The sequence below is a fragment of the Macaca mulatta genome, chromosome 6 (genome assembly GCF_049350105.2).
Source record: "Macaca mulatta isolate MMU2019108-1 chromosome 6, T2T-MMU8v2.0, whole genome shotgun sequence".
NCBI lineage: Eukaryota > Metazoa > Chordata > Mammalia > Primates > Cercopithecidae > Macaca > Macaca mulatta.
Genome location: NC_133411.1, coordinates 103,488,620 through 103,506,589, shown reverse-complemented (window position 1 = coordinate 103,506,589; position 17,970 = coordinate 103,488,620). Strand labels below are relative to the sequence as shown.

At 39.4% G+C, this 17,970-nt stretch overlaps 1 protein-coding gene across 1 annotated transcript in view; it reads left to right on the top strand.

The window, feature by feature from the left end:
• The first annotated feature begins 216 nt into the window (after positions 1-216).
• LIX1 (limb and CNS expressed 1) overlaps positions 217-17,970 on the top strand; it is a 50,083-nt gene continuing 32,329 nt past the window's right edge. The window contains 1 exon segment of the mRNA NM_001194032.2: positions 217-594. Coding sequence (NP_001180961.1) covers positions 513-594 — 82 coding nt within the window. The 5' untranslated portion in view covers positions 217-512.

Sequence of the window (17,970 nt, the reverse complement as noted above, 5' to 3'; positions counted from 1 at the left end):
GATTTATACAGATTATACTGTTAATACATAGCTGGCAGTCCTGAGCTGGAAGCTCCCTTGTCATTCAGGAAATTTCCTAGAGAAATAACCTTCCTGATTCCATATTCCTGGGGGCAACACAATTGAAGATGGAGGGCCAGAAGAAATACTCAAGTCAGAATGCTGCACAGCATTCAGAGAAAATCTGGTTGGAGAGGAAAGCCATTTTCATAATTTAGAGAGCTTCCCCAGCTAGCCTGTAGGTGGGTGTGTTTAACAGAAGAAAGCAATGGGAACCCGCCTGTCAGCTAGCCTTTCGAGCTAATTAGCTCAGCATACAACAAAGATAAGTGAGCCTGGGAAGAGGGCCCCCTGAGGGGTCTTTAGATTCTGCGAAATGTCTGATTGGCAGATGTTAAAAGGGATTCTTTGGTAATCCAGTGCATCAATGAGCTGCAGAAATTCAGCCCAGGACTGCAAGAATTCAGGCATGAGGACACTCTGTACAGGAGGCTCACACAGGCAGACCCAAGATGGACAGAACCTTGGAATCTCTGAGACACATCATTGCCCAGGTCTTGCCTCACAGAGATCCGTCTCTAGTCTTCAAAGACTGTAAGTACTGAAGGGGGAAAAGTTTTTTGACTTTTTAGAAAATAGTCCTAAACGTCAAGTCACATCCTATTTAAGTAAGATTTCTCCTAAATCTCTGCAGTCGTATGCTGTGTTCTAAGTGATATTTTAACTTGTTCCTGACTTCAGTCGGAAGAACGATTTCATTTCACCTACAGGCATTAGGCGCTGGGTTATTCTGTCAGTGATACATCTTGCTAACTATTTGGGAAGTCTCTTCTATAATCCAAGACCTGCCTAAGACCTAATGAACTTTTTCTGATGCTTTTAAAGTAAAGCAAAACTGATTGGTGCTGAGATTAAACCTAAAAATAACTTGGAAATGATACTAAAATATATCATTATTTGTTAACCTGTTTAATACCCCACAGCACATATTAGTTATGTTAATTCCAGTATCGTGTTTGTCTGAAAATTTGTGTTGCAAACCAGAATTAACAGTAAATCACCGCTGAGCTTTTAAATTTTGATAACAGATTATAATGCTTTAGTTAAAAGGCCAATAAAATGAGATGCCTCCCAACCTCAGCAACACTCGCTGTGGGGACCCCACACCCCCCCACCACCAATTTATACAGCAAGGCAAAGTTATTTTAAAATCTTTTTTTTCAATGATTTAAAAATAATTCAATCAAGATTTCCAATTCTAGCAATACTATTAAACCATTTGTCATATAACTTCGTTTCTGGAACCAATTTGATTTCCTGCTGCTGCAAAACAGACTATCTTCATGTTGTATCTTATCTACAGTGGGTTTCATATTACAAAGGGCTTCTGAAATAGAACTTTGCTATGGAACGTCCCAAAAGGTAAAATGCATATGGATTTTTTTTTAACTTCAATAGGTTGCAGCTTTCCTCTTTGTGAATCTAGTTATGTTTGTCTCCATCAAAACATCAATGGTTTGAATTTTTGCTTTCTGATTGCTGAATAATGTTCCTTTCCAGATGTCCTCTTAGCTTAGATTTCTCATATGTTGAAGAAAGAGGAATGTTAGGCTATTTAATTCTATAAATTTTTCCTCTTAGATGTTAAATTGTAACCAATCTGTCCTTTAAGGCATAAAGTGAAAGCCTTTTCTTTCTCTCTCTCTCTCTTTTTAAATACTGTCTTTAAGCATTTGCCAATAACTATGTTAGATCTAATAAAAATCACTCTCTCCACTACTCTAGCCTGGAGTCTATTCAGGTTTGTTATGTTTTTTAAGCGAAAAGGGAAGGAAAGAATGTCTCTCTCCTACAATAGAACTGAATTCACTAGTGCGGGATAAAAGGGCTCTTGGGCTGCCCAAGCTTTGGATAAATTGTATAGGACCAGGGTTCTTATGCTGAGGGTTTAAATAGGGGAAGCAGTTAAAAAAATAGGGGGACATTTTTCACTGGCTCATTGAAAAACTTAATAAGTTCAAATGTGAAACTGTACAGCTCATTTTTAGATGAACTAAATTGCTGTGATTGTTTACAGTTTAGAAGAGAAGATAGACTAGAAAAAGGATTACAATAAAGCATACATTAAGTTCTGTCACCCAGGACTTCGCAGGACTTCTTTCATATGGGAGAACAAATAAGTGTCCTGTTTTATATATTTCATTCATTAACATAGAACCTAAATTTGACCAGAGAACATTTCCTGTTTACCCTAGAATGGACTGCTGCTCTGCAACTGCTTGCATGGCTTAATAGACGTGAATATTAAACTGCCGATTCTCTCCCTTCTTTTCTAATCTGCAAAATGACTAAATGACAGTAAGCCAAATGGCACATTTCTGTACCAGGAGTTTTCCTAACTGTAAAACATCCAATCACTTACCAATCTCGTGGAATAAGTGGGAATGGGCTTGCTTACTTTCTGGGACAGGACATCAAAAGTCTATCTGGAGCCTATGCCATTGCCCTAGCAAGCTGTAGGTGCTGCACACGCCAGAGTTTGGCATATGGACCCATTTTCTTTGGCATACCCATAAGTTGCTGCCACCACACTCCTATTGGCAGCCTGTAAAAAGCTGCCACCAGCCTTGAATGGCAGGTTCTGAGCAGTCCCCTCTCCTCCTAGTCACTCCTAGCTCCTCCTCCACTCTAACCCGCTCCAAGCTCTTTCTGCCAGAAGGAAAGAGCTGAGCACTTGAGCACATCACTGCCAATTCCTTAAGAAAAATTGCTACCTTACTTTCCTACAAGATGAAAGCTGATCCAAGAATTTTAAAAACCCAGCCCCGTTGAACAAAAGAGCACACACACACAAACACACAAACACACACACATGCACACACAAAACACTTAAATTTTTTCTAAATTTCAATCCCATGAATGCAAACACAGTTTTTCTCTCTTCACTCTTTGGTTATACATAATGCAGGGAGTGTAAATGATCATGCAATTCATTTATTGCCCTCAGTTGGCTTTTGATTTGCTTAAAAACAAGCAACAGTAACTGAATTTTCTCTTCAAGAGAAAGCACCCAGAGAGTTTTCTGGTCTGAAACAGATGCACATGGGAATAGTTACGTTCATTTAAAGAAATAAAATTCAAATGCTTTCTCAGACAAGGAAGCTCTTCAAATGGTATTTTGCAATACATTAAACCTGTCATTTTATTTTATACAAGGCATTCATCTGGCAATAGTTGTGATTTGTTTCTTTTTTTATTTTCTCTTCTAGAAGGAAATAAATTCCATAACGCTTTTTTTTCTTTTCCCTATTTCACATTTCATATGAAAAATAATGGAAAGACGTTTCAAATAAAGTGGACTCCCAATTTGAAATTTGTTCATCTAAGATGACACTGGACTGTTCTTCCCTGCATAAATGTCTCTCTTTTAAAACAAGTAGCACTGGAAGTCTCCACACTACCAGGCAGAATCTCTGCAAAGTGTGTCTTGTCTCCATGTTGCCTTCCATTCTTGGCTTTGTGCAATATCCAATTTTGTTTCATGTGTCATGCATCACAACCAAAGCTGAGCTATCCTAAAAGCAGCCCCTGTCTGCTCTTTTGAAGAAGTGTTTGAACTTACTACTCATTTGCCGCTGTTTGACAATTTCTTGCATACCTTCTCAAAAGAAATCACCATATGACTTCAAGATAGCTATGCTTTCAGATCCTAATCTGAATGTTAACTCTTCATATTACAAGAGCAGAATACATTTATCTGACATCTTTGGGCTCTTCCTTCAACCATTTAATAGTAAGGTTAAGATGTCAAGTCCTCATCATGTGCTAGGCACTGTACTAGAAACATTTATTCTTCATAGTAAGCTAGCAATGTAGGTACTATTGTTGTTAGAGGTGAGGAAACTGAGGCACGTGGCAGTTAAAATGACTTGCTCAAGGTCACACAGCTAGTATGTGATACAGCCAGGAATCAAATTCTGTCTTCTAACTCCTCACCTTGAAACACTATGAGACATTGCCTCTCACAAGTGCTAGTTACCATGTCATTAGTGTTGTAATACCAGTACAGGTTGAGTATGCCTTACCTGAAATGCTTGGGACCAGAAGTGTTATAGATTTCAGATTATTTTTGGATTTCAGAACATTTGCATTATATATACTTTAGCACCCCAAATCTGAAAATCTGAAATCTGAAATGCTTCAGTGAACATTTCCTTGGAGTCTCATGTCAGCAATTAAATGTTCTGGATTTTGGAACATTTTGGATTTTAGGTTTTTGGATTTGGGATGCTTGACTTTATCTGTTAGGAAAACAGAGGGGAGAAAAAGGAACTCTACCAGGAGCATAGAGGGAGTCCATTAAATAATCACATTTGAACAGAAGTGTGACAAGAAAGTGGAGAGGGGAAGATAATTTTTTTTTTTTTTTTGAGACAGAGTCTCGCTCTGTCACCCAGGCTGGAGTGCAGTGGCGCGATCTCAGCTCACTGCAAGCTCCGCCTCCCAGGTTCACACCATTCTCCTGCCTCAGCCTCCTGAGTAGCTGGGACTACAGGAGCCCGCGGCCACGCCCAGCTAATTTCTTTTCTTTTTTTTTTTTTTGTATTTTTAGTAGAGACGGGGTTTCACCATGTTAGCCAGGATGGTCTCACCTCCTGACCTCGTGATCCGCCCGCCTCGGCCTCCCAAAGTGCTGGGATTACAGGCATGAGCCACCGCGCCCGGCCAAGGGCAAGATAATTTTTGATGAGATAGCACAGCTTGTCCAAAGACAAATTGGGCAATACAAGAACCATGTGGTGGGGGAGGCAGAGACAGACTGAGGAGGCAGGTTGGGTCATGCTGACATGCCAACAATAGGGAGCCATTGGAGTTAACAGTGATCCTCAATTAGTTCTGGAAGTTTATGGCCTTATGTTGCATTGGGGAAAAGTTTATATTGACATTGGTTGGAGGTACACATCCCGATACCTAAGTTAGGGAAAACTGCAGCTTTTTCTTAGCAAGAAACCGTTTGCCAACTCAGATAAGATGCAAGATTTGTGAATGTCAAACATGCCTATGGGGAGAAACCACTTTCACTGACTGAAGGCCAAAATCAGGGCAAACTTTCTCAAAAAGATTGTTTAAAAAGTATCTTCATTGTCACTGTAGCCATGAGAATGAGTTGGTTTCTAGCATTGACTTATGAAGTGACGTGTAAGATTTCACTGGCATTTTTTCCCAAATTTTATAATGAAAAAGTAAGATGGATCCTTTAGTAAGCGTTGAAAAATTGGAAGCAAATTTCTCACATATTTGAGGTGCATTAACTCTTCCATTTGGGAGAACATTTTTCTGCATGAAATATTTTATTTATATCAGATAGGTGAATACTTTACTTCAAAGAGTTCGTTTTTTACCCTTTGGAAAAACTGGACCAGACTACAGGGCTATTAAAAACATCTTAGTAATCATGAATCTAGCTATATGCAGCATGAGAGAGCAAGAATCCTCAGGAGTCAAGTACTTTATCCACCCCATGCTTTTCAGTACAGTTACGTGAAATCAATAAATTTGCTGATAAATTTATAGTTTTCACATTTCACAGAAAGGAATGGAGTAGGATGTAAAGGCTAAAGATTATTGTGTAGTAAAATCCCTATACATATTGCATTGCATTCCACCACCCCTGAAAAAATACAGTTTAAAACCACAAAAACCCAGCCAAACAAAAATAAACCCTATAGTGCTTGGTAGCTTATTTTAAAATAATGAGTGCATCTTAATTACAGTAATTTGAACTCTGCTAATTTTAGCATCTAAACTATGGATGTCTGTTTGTCTGAAGCCTATTCAAATGCGAATTTTACTTGATTTATTATAGGGCCTATTTTTATTTGAATCTATACTAAGGGAAAAATGTAAATTTTAGTACAACTATCAATGGCATAAGAGCTGGTTCTTTTTCTTTTTTCAGTAAATATACATTTGACAGAGTTTACAGTCAAATGTATAAAAGTCTCAACCCCAGAAGACAGGTTTTTAAAGTGGAAAAAATAGGTAGCTTCTTGATCACTTTATGGCCATATCTGTCCTAGTACATTTATTTATCATAGATAAGTGAGATTTAACAGATCAAAATCAAATATGACAGACACCTGTTCTGCGAGATCAAATCCGGGATCTCTTCATTGACTGCTCTCCCATCTCACCAGAGGTTTTTGGTGGTGGTTGCTGTTGTTTTTAACAGTTAAGATTTGTTAGTCTGAACTCAATTTTAACAACTTCTGAAACTCATGTGTTAAGTTACAGCCCATAATAAGATACAGATGCATAAGGTTGAGTTTCTAAGTTATGATCTTCTGTTTAAATGACACGGTTTTACTGATTATGTGCTACAGATTGATTTAAGAAATGTAAGACAACTTTAGAAGCCTTTCATAAAAGAATCTTCTTTTTGTAATACATTTCATATTGATGTTTTAACCCCAAAAGCTCTTACTTCTTTACCTCCATGCTCAAATGCCCATATAAGTTTAGTCTGTCAAGGTAGTTAAAACATTTATATTTTAAAAGAAAAAGAAAAAAAAAGAATCCCATTGAAAGATTAATATTGACAAAATAGACAATTATTACACTCCCCATAATTCTTTATATTTTTTTCTCTGGTGTCCATGAAATGTTTGAATTATGGTTTTGCTTTTTTTTTCCTCCTGCGATGATAATCAGTTGATCCCTATTTTGATCTCATCCCATTAAGCAGCTGTGAGAAACCATCATTTAGTCACCACTCCTTTGGCACTTATGGCCTGTGCTATTTAGTTTACATTTCCCTCATGTGGCTCTGTACAAAGTGTTACAGCTTCACTGGGGTGTTTTTGTCCACACCTAAGTTGTAAGCTCCAGGAGGGCAGAGCTGTACCTTGTACTTTCCTGTAACCCCCAGGTACCTCACACAGGGACACACACCTAGCAGGTGCACAATCAGACATTTTTGGATTGCCAGTTGGTTGATTTTTCTTCCTCAAATAAAGGGGGGATGATTCTCCCCATTGTCAGGTGTTCTCCTTTACGATGAAATAAACTGTGCCAAGACCCTTTTAAGCCATTTATCCTCTGACTCCATTATCACAGGCTAATTACATGCAGGGTTAAGTTGATAGCCAGATGAAAGAGAACAGAGCATCAAGAAAGTCAGGGCTCCAAAGACAAACACACCCGCTCAGCTAGAGCTCTGCCATGGGTTGGCCCTATCACACTCTCTCAGAATCATTCCATATGCCATGTTGGCACAATGGCTTAAATTGCCCATCCTTACATTCATCCACTGGATCTTCCCCCAACTGTGAGTCACCAAAGCCATGCATGCACCATGTTCTTTAGAGCCAAACTCTGTGCCTTGTACATAGACCTTCGTTAAATAGCTGTGGCAGGATCTTGAGCATTCTTATAATGATTGTTTCCAGGGAAGGAAGATGCATTATACAAAGCTACATTTACACTTATTTGACCATTTTGACTAAGAAGAACTGATCAGCAGAGCAACCAGCATGACTAATCCTTTATTGGTTGTCTAAAATCATTGGTCCTCTAAAGTCTCTTTTAAATACAGTGCAATGTCATTATCCAAAAGAATGTGAGAAAGATATGTACTTTCTGATTGGTTAAATAGGTACATCAGGCTTCTATTTTATGCAGTTTTTGAGATTGGATGACATCATCTGACCCAATGTGCACATATAAACCACACATGTGAAATCAGGCGTGCTGCTTAAATATGGGATACTTAATAACTTTTTACTTTAATTTGTCTTTGTGATTCCCTCTTACACCTTCATTAATTTTCCCCTCCCTCCTCAAAAAATTACCCTGTGCTTCCAAATATACATAAAATAAGTGTTATTTAAATTTTCCCCTAAAAGGATTTATAGTTCATTGGTTTTAAATTCTAAAGGTGAAAATTAAACAAAAAAGAATGATATCCCTTTTGCATGTTTTGCAGAGTCTCCTGAGAGGTTAACTTTGTAAAACAACCTAAAGGATCATAATTTCCTCAGGAAAATGTTTGGGGTAAAGGGTGGGCATGAAAGAAGTAAAAAAAAAAAAAAAAGCAAACAAAAGAAGAAACACAACCAGCTTTCCAGTTGCTGAAGAGTTAAGCTCTGACTTGGGAGCATTACCAAAGGAAAGTCCCTCTGCTGGGAACAAAGCAAGACTCCAAGCTGTCTCAGTCCTGCTGTGTGTTGTGGCTACCTTTAAAAGTGACTACACAAAAGAAAAGGGGCCCGTGATTCCTACGTGTTGTACCCTGTGTGTCCACAAGATTCCATTAGCCTGGCCAAAACTTGGCGAAGGCTGAGGATGGTTATAAACAACTAGACAGCAACTCTGTTTGTCAGTGTCCTGGGGTTCAGCTAAGACCAGCACAAGACCCAAAGGTACCGCATTTTTCAACTCATTTTGATGAATGGTAAATTAGCATCACATGTTGAGCTTGCCCTTTAAATTATGTAGGGGTCCTTTTCCCATTGTTCCTCAAGAAAACTAGGAAGTAACATTGGTAAAAACAAGTTGCACATGATTGGATTGCTAAAATACAAAATACTAATTAACTTTATTTTAAAATATTGCCTGCCAGGGATAATTTAATTAAAGGTTATATTAAAATATTACATAACATAAATCCATCTGTTCAGAGACAGAGAATCAATTTAGAAATATGGCGGCCGGGCACGGTGGCTCACGCCTGTAATCCCAGCACTTTGGGAGGCCCAGGCGGGTGGATCACCTGAGGTCAGGAGTTCAAAACTAGCCTGACCAACATGGTGAAACACCATCTCTACTAAAAATACAAAAATTAGCTGAGTTGGTGTTAGGCACATGTACTCCCAGCTACTCAGGAAGCTGAGGCAGGAGAATCACTTCAACCCGGGAGGTGGAGGCTGCAGTGAGCTGAGAAAGCGCCATTACACACCAGCTGGGTGACAAAAGCAAAACTCCATCTCAAAAAAAAAAAAAAAAAAAAGAAATATGGTAATCATCTTGAGAGCCTCTTAATGATTTATCCTTAAATGGCAGCCTTTCCAATTTGTCTTTGTTTTTGACAAGGGAAATTCTACCCAGCTAGAATATTTCCTCATGTAAGTCTTAAAGAAATTTGCTCTTTTTTTTCTATCAAATTTATAATGGATTTTTAAGATCCCTTTTTGTGAACAAATGACTGTCTTCTATGCAGGACTTGTGTCATATTAGGCAATGGAACTGAGCAATGAACTATATTGTTTCTACTTTCCTGAAGCATACACTGTTATGAAAATTAATTTAAAATAAGATTAGCTCCTCGTGGTAGTTTTTGCTAGGAGCAGGTCTATTGCCTTTAGCATCCATTAAAAAGTGAAAAATTGGGACCAAAAAAATCCACATTTTCAAATTTTGAGACATGTAGCATTTTATCCATTATTTTCTGGCTATTAGGGAGTTCAGACTTTACCAGTGAAATGTTATCAAAAGATCTTTCTCTTTTCTATCCCTGAACTCTGCACCTATCTTGGAAATAAATAGCACAATGTGTTCAATTAGAGAATCTTCAGGTTGTAGACTATTTTTAGACTATTTAATGACTTAGTTTCCAGTACAGGAACAGTTAGTTTCAAAGATGCAATATGGAAACATATATTCATGCCTTTTCTTTTCTTCCTTTACCTCCTCCAGTCACAAATAATAGCTAACACTCTAGTACTTACTATGTGTGAAGTTCTTTTCTGAGCATTTTCCATTTTAAGCCTTACAGCACCCCTGTGATATAGACACTATGTTCCACAGATGAAGAACTGAGGCATGGGGTGGTTAGACATCTTGCAGTGATAGAAACAGGATTCAAACCCAGACAGTCTGGCTTCAGAGAACAGTTTTTTTAACTACTAAGGAAACTGCCTGTCTGTTGATAAAAAGTGGAGAAACAAGATTCAGTGCATATTTTATTGTGTAATGAACTCATGCCTGTATTTGAGGACTCTTCTATAACAAACCCTATAATCCATAGAGCATTTAAACTCTCTACATCTCAAACTTTCCCTATGAAAACATAGATCATATATCCTTACTGGCATCTGCATTGTGTCCAATCTGTGAGAATAAAAATATAATTATATATATACACACATGATAAGCCCTGAATGTTGATTATGATGCCCTCTGGGTGTCCAATTACTGATGTCCTTCTCTGAAGGGGCTTCATCTCCTTCCAGGCTGCAGAAGGAACACTCTTTTGCTTACTCATCCCCTACCCACTTCTAGTGGATTTTTCTGCCCAGGCCCCTCTCAGAGAAATGTTCTACCTTGGGCTCACCCAGATATACAAGAGCAACCGCACATTCTCTCTGGAGATCCAGGCCCTTCCTCCTGGCTCCACCTCTTCATGGATGGAGCCAGCACAGGCAGCACAGCACCTTCGGCAAGGGCAAAGGACAAGGGACTCTGTTCCTACCCTTCTCTCCTGCTTGGGTAAAGCTGGGGTACCAGGGCAATGGGGTTCACATCCAGTTATTAAAAGAAGCTAAGTCCTCTCACCTTGTCTCTTGTCAAATCATATCCCTTCCTACTGGCACTCTTTCCTATTGCTCCCTACACAGTTCCTCAGTGGGAGTATCATTATTTCTCTCCCTTCCCCCATCCCTCCCTCAACCTCATTCCTCTGAGAAGGGCTCAGCTTAGGCCTTTTTCCTACACAAATTTTTCCTGACCTTTTCAGCCCACATTCATCTACTCTTCCCCTTGCATTTATTTAATTATTCTGCCATAAATTTTACATCTTACACGTCACTTTAACATCATCTCTGTTCCACAATTTAGCACTCTAATATTTTGTTCACTAATTATATGATGAATATATTATTTCTCCAGTTGGATTGTAAATCTCCATGGGCCGAGACCTGTCTTGGATTTTTCTATTACTTCATAGCATCAAGGTCAGAGTCAGCACATAGACATGCCAATGCCACATTGCAGGTTAATTATGGTGTTCTGTTCCACTGATCCCATATGGTATTTTTCAATTCTTTTCAATAGAGTGCTTCAGGCAGTCTACATAGATCAATTAGTGTTGGCATCCAAGACAAACAGACTTATTATCCCTGTTCAGGACTTTCCTACACACTAGTTCTTATGAAGGTACAACTGACTGCCTACTCACAACCCAAGTGAGTAGGCAGTCAACAACCATGTTTCTACCCTGACCAGGCTTCATCTCTCTCTACCCACTTTGCAATCTCCAGCTGAGACATGATTGCCACCAACACACCCATGTTGTGTGAACACCATGGTGGTCTATCCATGAAACCTCCTATTCCAGAATTAAGTCCTGACCGCGCTGTGGATCACAGGGACTTCACTTACTTTCTACATGTTCATTCAATTGCACTAAAGCTGTTTAGACTATGTCGAGGTTTCTTAGATTCCAGATGAATTCAATGACTGCTTCTAGGTGAGTATCCAGCCTGTGCTGGATATCAAGGAGACTACAGAGGAGAATGAGCCAGAGTGGTGACCCTCTAGAATCCCAGTCTGCTGTGAGTTAAATAACAGAAAACTGTATTCTATAAGATGAATTGTTACCACAAGGCATTTCATTCCTCTGGCCAGAAGAAAGTACAGCCAAGTCTGACTGGATACATTTAGCCAGGAGCACCACATCCATTTTATTAGCATGGTTTATAGGAGATTAAGTGCTAAGACATAGGGCCACTCACGGAATAAGAGTTCAGAAAAGGAGGTGCAAGTGGGAAGGAGCCAGTGAGTGAGGCACAATGGAGGAGGTGTCATTTCCCCTGAAGTGTGGGAGTAAACTGGATAGAGGGAAGGGAGGGGAGGGACCAAACACTCAAAATAGGAGGGAGCACTTGAACCAAGGTACAGATAACAAATAAGCAACATGTGTGCAGGGAGGTGTCATGAGACTGTCCATGCTGAAGCCAATCACGAATTTATGCTGGAGAGGGTCAAGGGTTAGATAACCAAGGTGTTCCATGTTGCTGGATGTCTTTATCAGTTAACTGGGAAAGCCTCAATGCTGAACTTTATAATTAAAAAAGGAAGCTTCAGGAAGGGGAAAATGAAAACCTCACTTACAAAGAGACTTGCTTGGCGATGTAATACTACTCTGAAAACTCTGTTGTGTTCAAATTTCAAAACACAGTGAAGAAGAAAGTAGCCACACTAATGTCTATAAACTACATAGTACATTTTCTTGTTATTGAAAAACAAAATATTTAAAACTCCTGCAGAGGCCTATCACCGCGTTAGCGAAAGCAATGAGGGGCAGTAGAATGAATTAAGAATATCGATCTGCAAAGCCACTTCAGAGGTACACTGCTTTCTTTACTGTAAGCAGTTATAATCTGATAGAAATCACAAAAAGGAACTGGATTTCGTGATATTATTAATACTCCTCCTAACAGTTCTCTCTCCTTCTACTTCTTAAGTCCCTTGCCTCAGCAAGGGATTTGATATTCTGCTTCTTTATTGTAACTTTATCAGTTAAACATCAGTTACCTTGACAAAAGCAAACCCAAAAGATGGTTTGTGAAAGTTAAAGGCAGAACCAGAAGTGTTGCTCAGCTCATCCTTAATTCAGCGTCAGCCCAACTGCTACCTCTCGGCTTTCTCCAGAGCTCTGGCTCAGGAGTCACTGCTACCTGTGTCCAGTGTCTAGATTCGCTGTATGACTGATTTATCTTGTCCTGGCTGTGGATAAAGCCCCTTCCCTTTAGTGTCCACTGGGAGAGAGTAGAAACATTTCAAAAAGAACTTTACTAAACTTTTGGAGAAATAATGCAAAGCCAAAGATAATATGTTTTCGACTATAGCTTCCTGACCCTGAGGTGGGAGGCACAATCAGGTAGAGACCTGGCCTTGCCAGAAGGCTCATGTCCCTCTACCCGGGAAATCAAGCCCTTCAGCAGTCTCTGTCCTTGCCTCTTATTTCTCTTGAGGTCCCTCCTTTGTTCCTTGAAAGAAAGGGCTGGAATGAGAGGCTCAGTCACAGCCCCTCCTGAGCCAGTCTGTGGGTATTTACACCATTGCTTAAACCAGAGCAGTTGGTTGAAGATTGATGATACGGATGTGTGTTTACACGCACATGGACTGCTCATTACGAAGGACAGTTCCAAGCTGGAAACATGTCATATGACTTGTTTGAAAATGTACAAATAAAGTCTTTTCTTTCATTTGACTTTGTCAAGAACAAATGTCAGGAAAATGGCCCACAGAAAAAGGTAAATGAAGTAATTCTTGGGGAAGACTTCCATGCCTACACTACCAACAGCCTGACAAATGCAGCTCATCTTCTATACTTTTGATAACATTCAAATACTTGGCAAACATTTGTTATGTTTCTACTATGTTCCAGGGGTTGTGGGGAAAATGATATAATTCTTTCTCCAACGAGCATTGTTTATATTACAGATAGACGGCATGAAAATAACTTAAGTTCTATTATATTAAAGAGTAACTCAGGATGAACCAAGGACATGGACTGTAGAGGCAAAACTAGGTTAAAAATCCTAGGTCCAAGACTTAGTAGCTGTGTGATTACACCTTCAACTTCTTTTTTTTCCTTTGTAGGCTGTGGATGATAATACCTATTTCAAGGGGGTGCTGTAAGGATGAAAAGGGAAAATGCATATAATAGATACATTAGGAGGATAGGAATCGTCACTTCTTCCTACAGCAAGGTTTCTCAAATTTTAACATGCATCAGTTTTTTTTTTTTTTTTTTAATCTTGTTAAGAAAGAGATTATAGTTCAGAAGGCCTAGAGTGGAGCCTCAGATTCTGCATTTTTAACAAGTTCCCAAGTGATACCATGATGTTTCTTGGGGGTGGGGGGGTACACTTTTATTAGCAAGGGCTTTGAGATTATTTTGTTTTTGTTTTTGAGAAACTGATGCTGGAAGCAAGTCTTGAAAAAGAGTAGGCACCATTCAAGAAGAAAATAGACAGTGGAAAGAAGGGCATTCCAGGAGGATGAATGGAAGTACTGGCTTTTGAGAAGCATAAGAAGCATATAGAGTGAGGAACCCGGAGGGTGAACTTGGGGAGAGGAGGTTAGGACAAGAGAGAATAGTAAGACACAGGGTCTTCTATGCCTTGCCAAGGAGTCATTCATTCCATAGTTAATAAGGGACTCACAGAAGGATTTGAAGATATGAGTGATTTGATCGGCTATGAGATTTAGTGATATTACCCTGAAAACAGTGGGAGTATAGGTTGGATGGGAGGCTGGCTGGAGTCAGGAGGGTATTGTGGTATGCTTGATGAGATACAGTAAGCATGAACCAATGCAGTAATGGCAGTATAGACTGAAAGAAACTGATGCTGATGGGAGACATCAGGATATGAAATTGACAAAACTTGGGCTTTTTTTTTTCTTTTTTTGAGATGGAGTCTCGCTCTGTCACCCAGGCTGAAGTGCAGTGGCGAAATCTTGGCTCACTGCAAGCTCTGCCTCCCAGGTTCACACCATTCTCCTGCCTCAGCCTCCTGAGTAGCTCGGACTACAGGCGCCTACCACCACGCCCAGCTAATTTTTTTTGTATTTTTTTTTAGTAGAGCCGGGGTTTCACCGTGTTAGCCAGGATGGTCTCAATCTCCTGACCTCGTGATCCACCCGGCTCGGCCTCCCAAAGTGCTGGGATTATAGGCGTGAGCCCCCGCGCCCGGACAAACTTGGGCATTTATTAGATATTGAAAGAGGAAATGAAGTTTAAGGTTTATGCCCAGTTTCTGATTTAGGTAACTAGGTAGATGATAACATCACTTTTTTTTTTTTTTTTTGGTAACTCAGGAGAAAGAAAAGTAATTCAGAGGAAGAGAAGAGTTTATGAAAAAGAAAATGAGTTGAGTTTGAAAATATGTTGAGTTTTTGCAACATCCAAATGGCAGTGTCTGATAAAAAAAAAATTGGATATGCAAGAGAATAGTTTGGGAGCTGTCTGTGTTTATTATGGTAGGTTCTGTCATTCAAGGAGAATAGCTGGAAGAGAAGCAAGATGAGACAAGACAAGATTTCCATGCTAGTCAACATGAGTAGTGAGCAGAGGAAGAGAAATTCACAAAAGACACCAAGGAGAAATGATTAGGAAGAAACACAGACTGAGGAGGAAAAGCCTAGGGAGACGAGGTTTCTGGAAGAAAGTGATCAGCTTTGTCAAATACAGCTAACAAGTCAAGTAACTAAGGACTGAAAACCAGGAATTGGTACTATTTGTAGGAATTTCAGTGGAATAATGTGGAGGAAAGCCTATATTACTTGTGGTGGGTTAAAAATAAATGGAATATAAGGAAGCAGAGATAGTCAATGTGGAATATTCTTTCTAGCAGTTTGGCTATATTGGGAGCATTTTAATAACTAGTAGCCAGACATAGTTCCAAGATTGAGTGTTTCATTTAATTGATTGATTTATTCATTTATTCATTTAATAGTTGTTTTGAGCACAGCTTTGGCTGCTGGGAAAGAGTGAATAAGGCGGGAACTTTTAAAAATAGGCCATGGGAGTGACTAAGAGAACAATTTCCAGGAAAAGCAGCACAAATTCATTTGAGACTGTAGGAAATAAAGTGGAGCTGAGCATTTGTGCAGATGGTCCCTAGACATAGGGGTAGATATTGCACACTTGGTAGCTCAAGTTTATTCTGTAACATGGAAGGCAGGATCATTGGCTGGGCAATGAAGGTGCAACTGCACCTAGAGATTAACTATGTATTGATTGACACCTGTTCTCAAACTTGGGTGATTTTCTTCAGCAGCTCTTGACCCTCTGCTCATATTTTCTTTGAAATTGTCCACAAACCTTGTTGATGCTACCCCCCAAAATAAAGGAGCATGTGTTTCATAAATAGAGCATTTTCTGATATACCAATCTTTGGTATATCTTTGGAACTCCAAACGGCAAGCTGGCCTTCTTCCCTCTGCACTTCATTTGTCTGGTTTTTGAGTCAACAAGAAGAGATAGAGATAGAAAGATGGATTGTGTGTCTGTATGTATATATATTGCACTCTTGGCGGGTGATGACATCTGTGGGATCATCAGAGAAATCTTACAAAATTGCAGAATGAAAAGTTTGAAAACTTCAACTTTTATTCACACAGAAATCTGACTTAGTGCATAGCTTCAAACTCCTTAATCCCAAGAGCTTTACATGCCAAAATTCTTGTGTTCATTTTCCCCAGATTGTCATGTGTTTTACCTAGATTATCATGGGTCCTCAACTTCCTGCTCCACTTCTCAGCTAAACACCAGTCAACAACTGACTGACAAAGTAGGAGGCTAATAGTCCTTGTCGACAAGAAGAGCAACAGGCTACTGGCATTAGTTACAGTCTTCAATCTTCAGGACATCTCTGCTGACTTCTGGAGGTCAAATGCAAGCAGAGACTCAAGTCAGCTAGCTCATAGACACTTGTTTCCTCAGGGGTGGGAGGAAAAGGAGGAGAGTGAGGGACAGAAAAATAGTTTAGAAAATGAAAGTTCTAATTCTAGTTTGAATTATATCAACTGGTAGAAAATATAATTTCAAATATTTTCAAAAAAATTAAAAAGCTCTGTAATGACTAATTCTCAACTTGACCATTCAATATGTATTTTATTGATTAATTCAAGTATCCCCTCACTACTCTTAACATTCTCCCGATTTCTTTCCCAAATCACTTCTTAAATTACTAAACACTGCGGTTTTTAAATATACACAGGCAACCAGTTCCTTAGGAGTTGCCAGAATTTGCCTGAACTATATACCATGAAGCTGATCAGTGACCTACAGAGAAGGTACAGACACCCAATGCTCTAGTAAACAGCTTAGAAAGTGGCTATACAATGATTTTGCCTCCAGATCAAACTCTGAGATATTCCAGACTCTCTGAAAAATGTCACTGTCCAGAATTTTAAAGCAGATCCAAGAATATATTCAGGATAAAGGCAAAGTGCATAGATGCCATGTTACATGACGCATGTTTGAAAGAGCAAAAACTATTTAATCTAGAACTTGAAAAAACCTGAGTGTTGTCTGTTTGGTGTACTTTTGCACCAAGTGAGAGATGCCAGTTGAAAATGGCTTAAGGAAAAAGCAGATGGGTTGGTTTAGATAACTTCAAGTCCAATCAAGGATCCTGGATTACGGGCATAGCTGGAACCAGGAGCTCAAACTATGTCATCAGAACTTAGCCTTTCTCTATCTCTTTACTGAACCATTCTCTGGGCTGACTTTCTTCTCAGCCAGATTTTCTTCTTGCTCAGGCAGTGCCATGCTTACCTCCTACCGCTCCAGAAACCCCACTGAAAGATGGAAACTTTCAACATTTTCACACACTCATTGTCCCTAAATGGCTTGGATATGGCCAAATTCCCACCTGCACCCCTAGAGACTACATGATTCTTCAAGGAACATCTCAGTGCTATTTCCACAAGAAGGGAAGTGAATGCCAGGCAAGCAAAACAACAGATGTCCTATGCTGCTTTCAGACATGTGGTGGGCTCTCATGTGGATAAGGAAATAAACTTCTTTGAGGCCTCAGAAATGAGAAGTAGACCCTCTGCATGAACCTTACAGGAAAGCAGATTTCAGTTCACTCTTAAAAGGACCTTTTACAGAACCATTAGCAGTTGAAATAGGCTGCCTCAGGTTGTAGCAAGTACTAGGTCCTTCCACATGTTCAGGTACAGGCCAGATGGGCAGCTGTCAGGAATGCTGGCAAGGAATTCCTGCATTAGGCAGGGCTTTGCCTACATGACCTATAAGGTCACTTTTGACTCTACAATTCTATTATCCTTGTTAATTTCTACAGTTTAATTTGCAGTACAGGATAAACAAACCAACCTAATTTGATCTGGAACTTCTGCAGGCTATCACAGGTCATTTAATCTAAAACATATGGCTGTAGCCATTACTATGTTTTCTGAAATACTCGAACAGACCTTGTTCTTAACAAGGTCTTC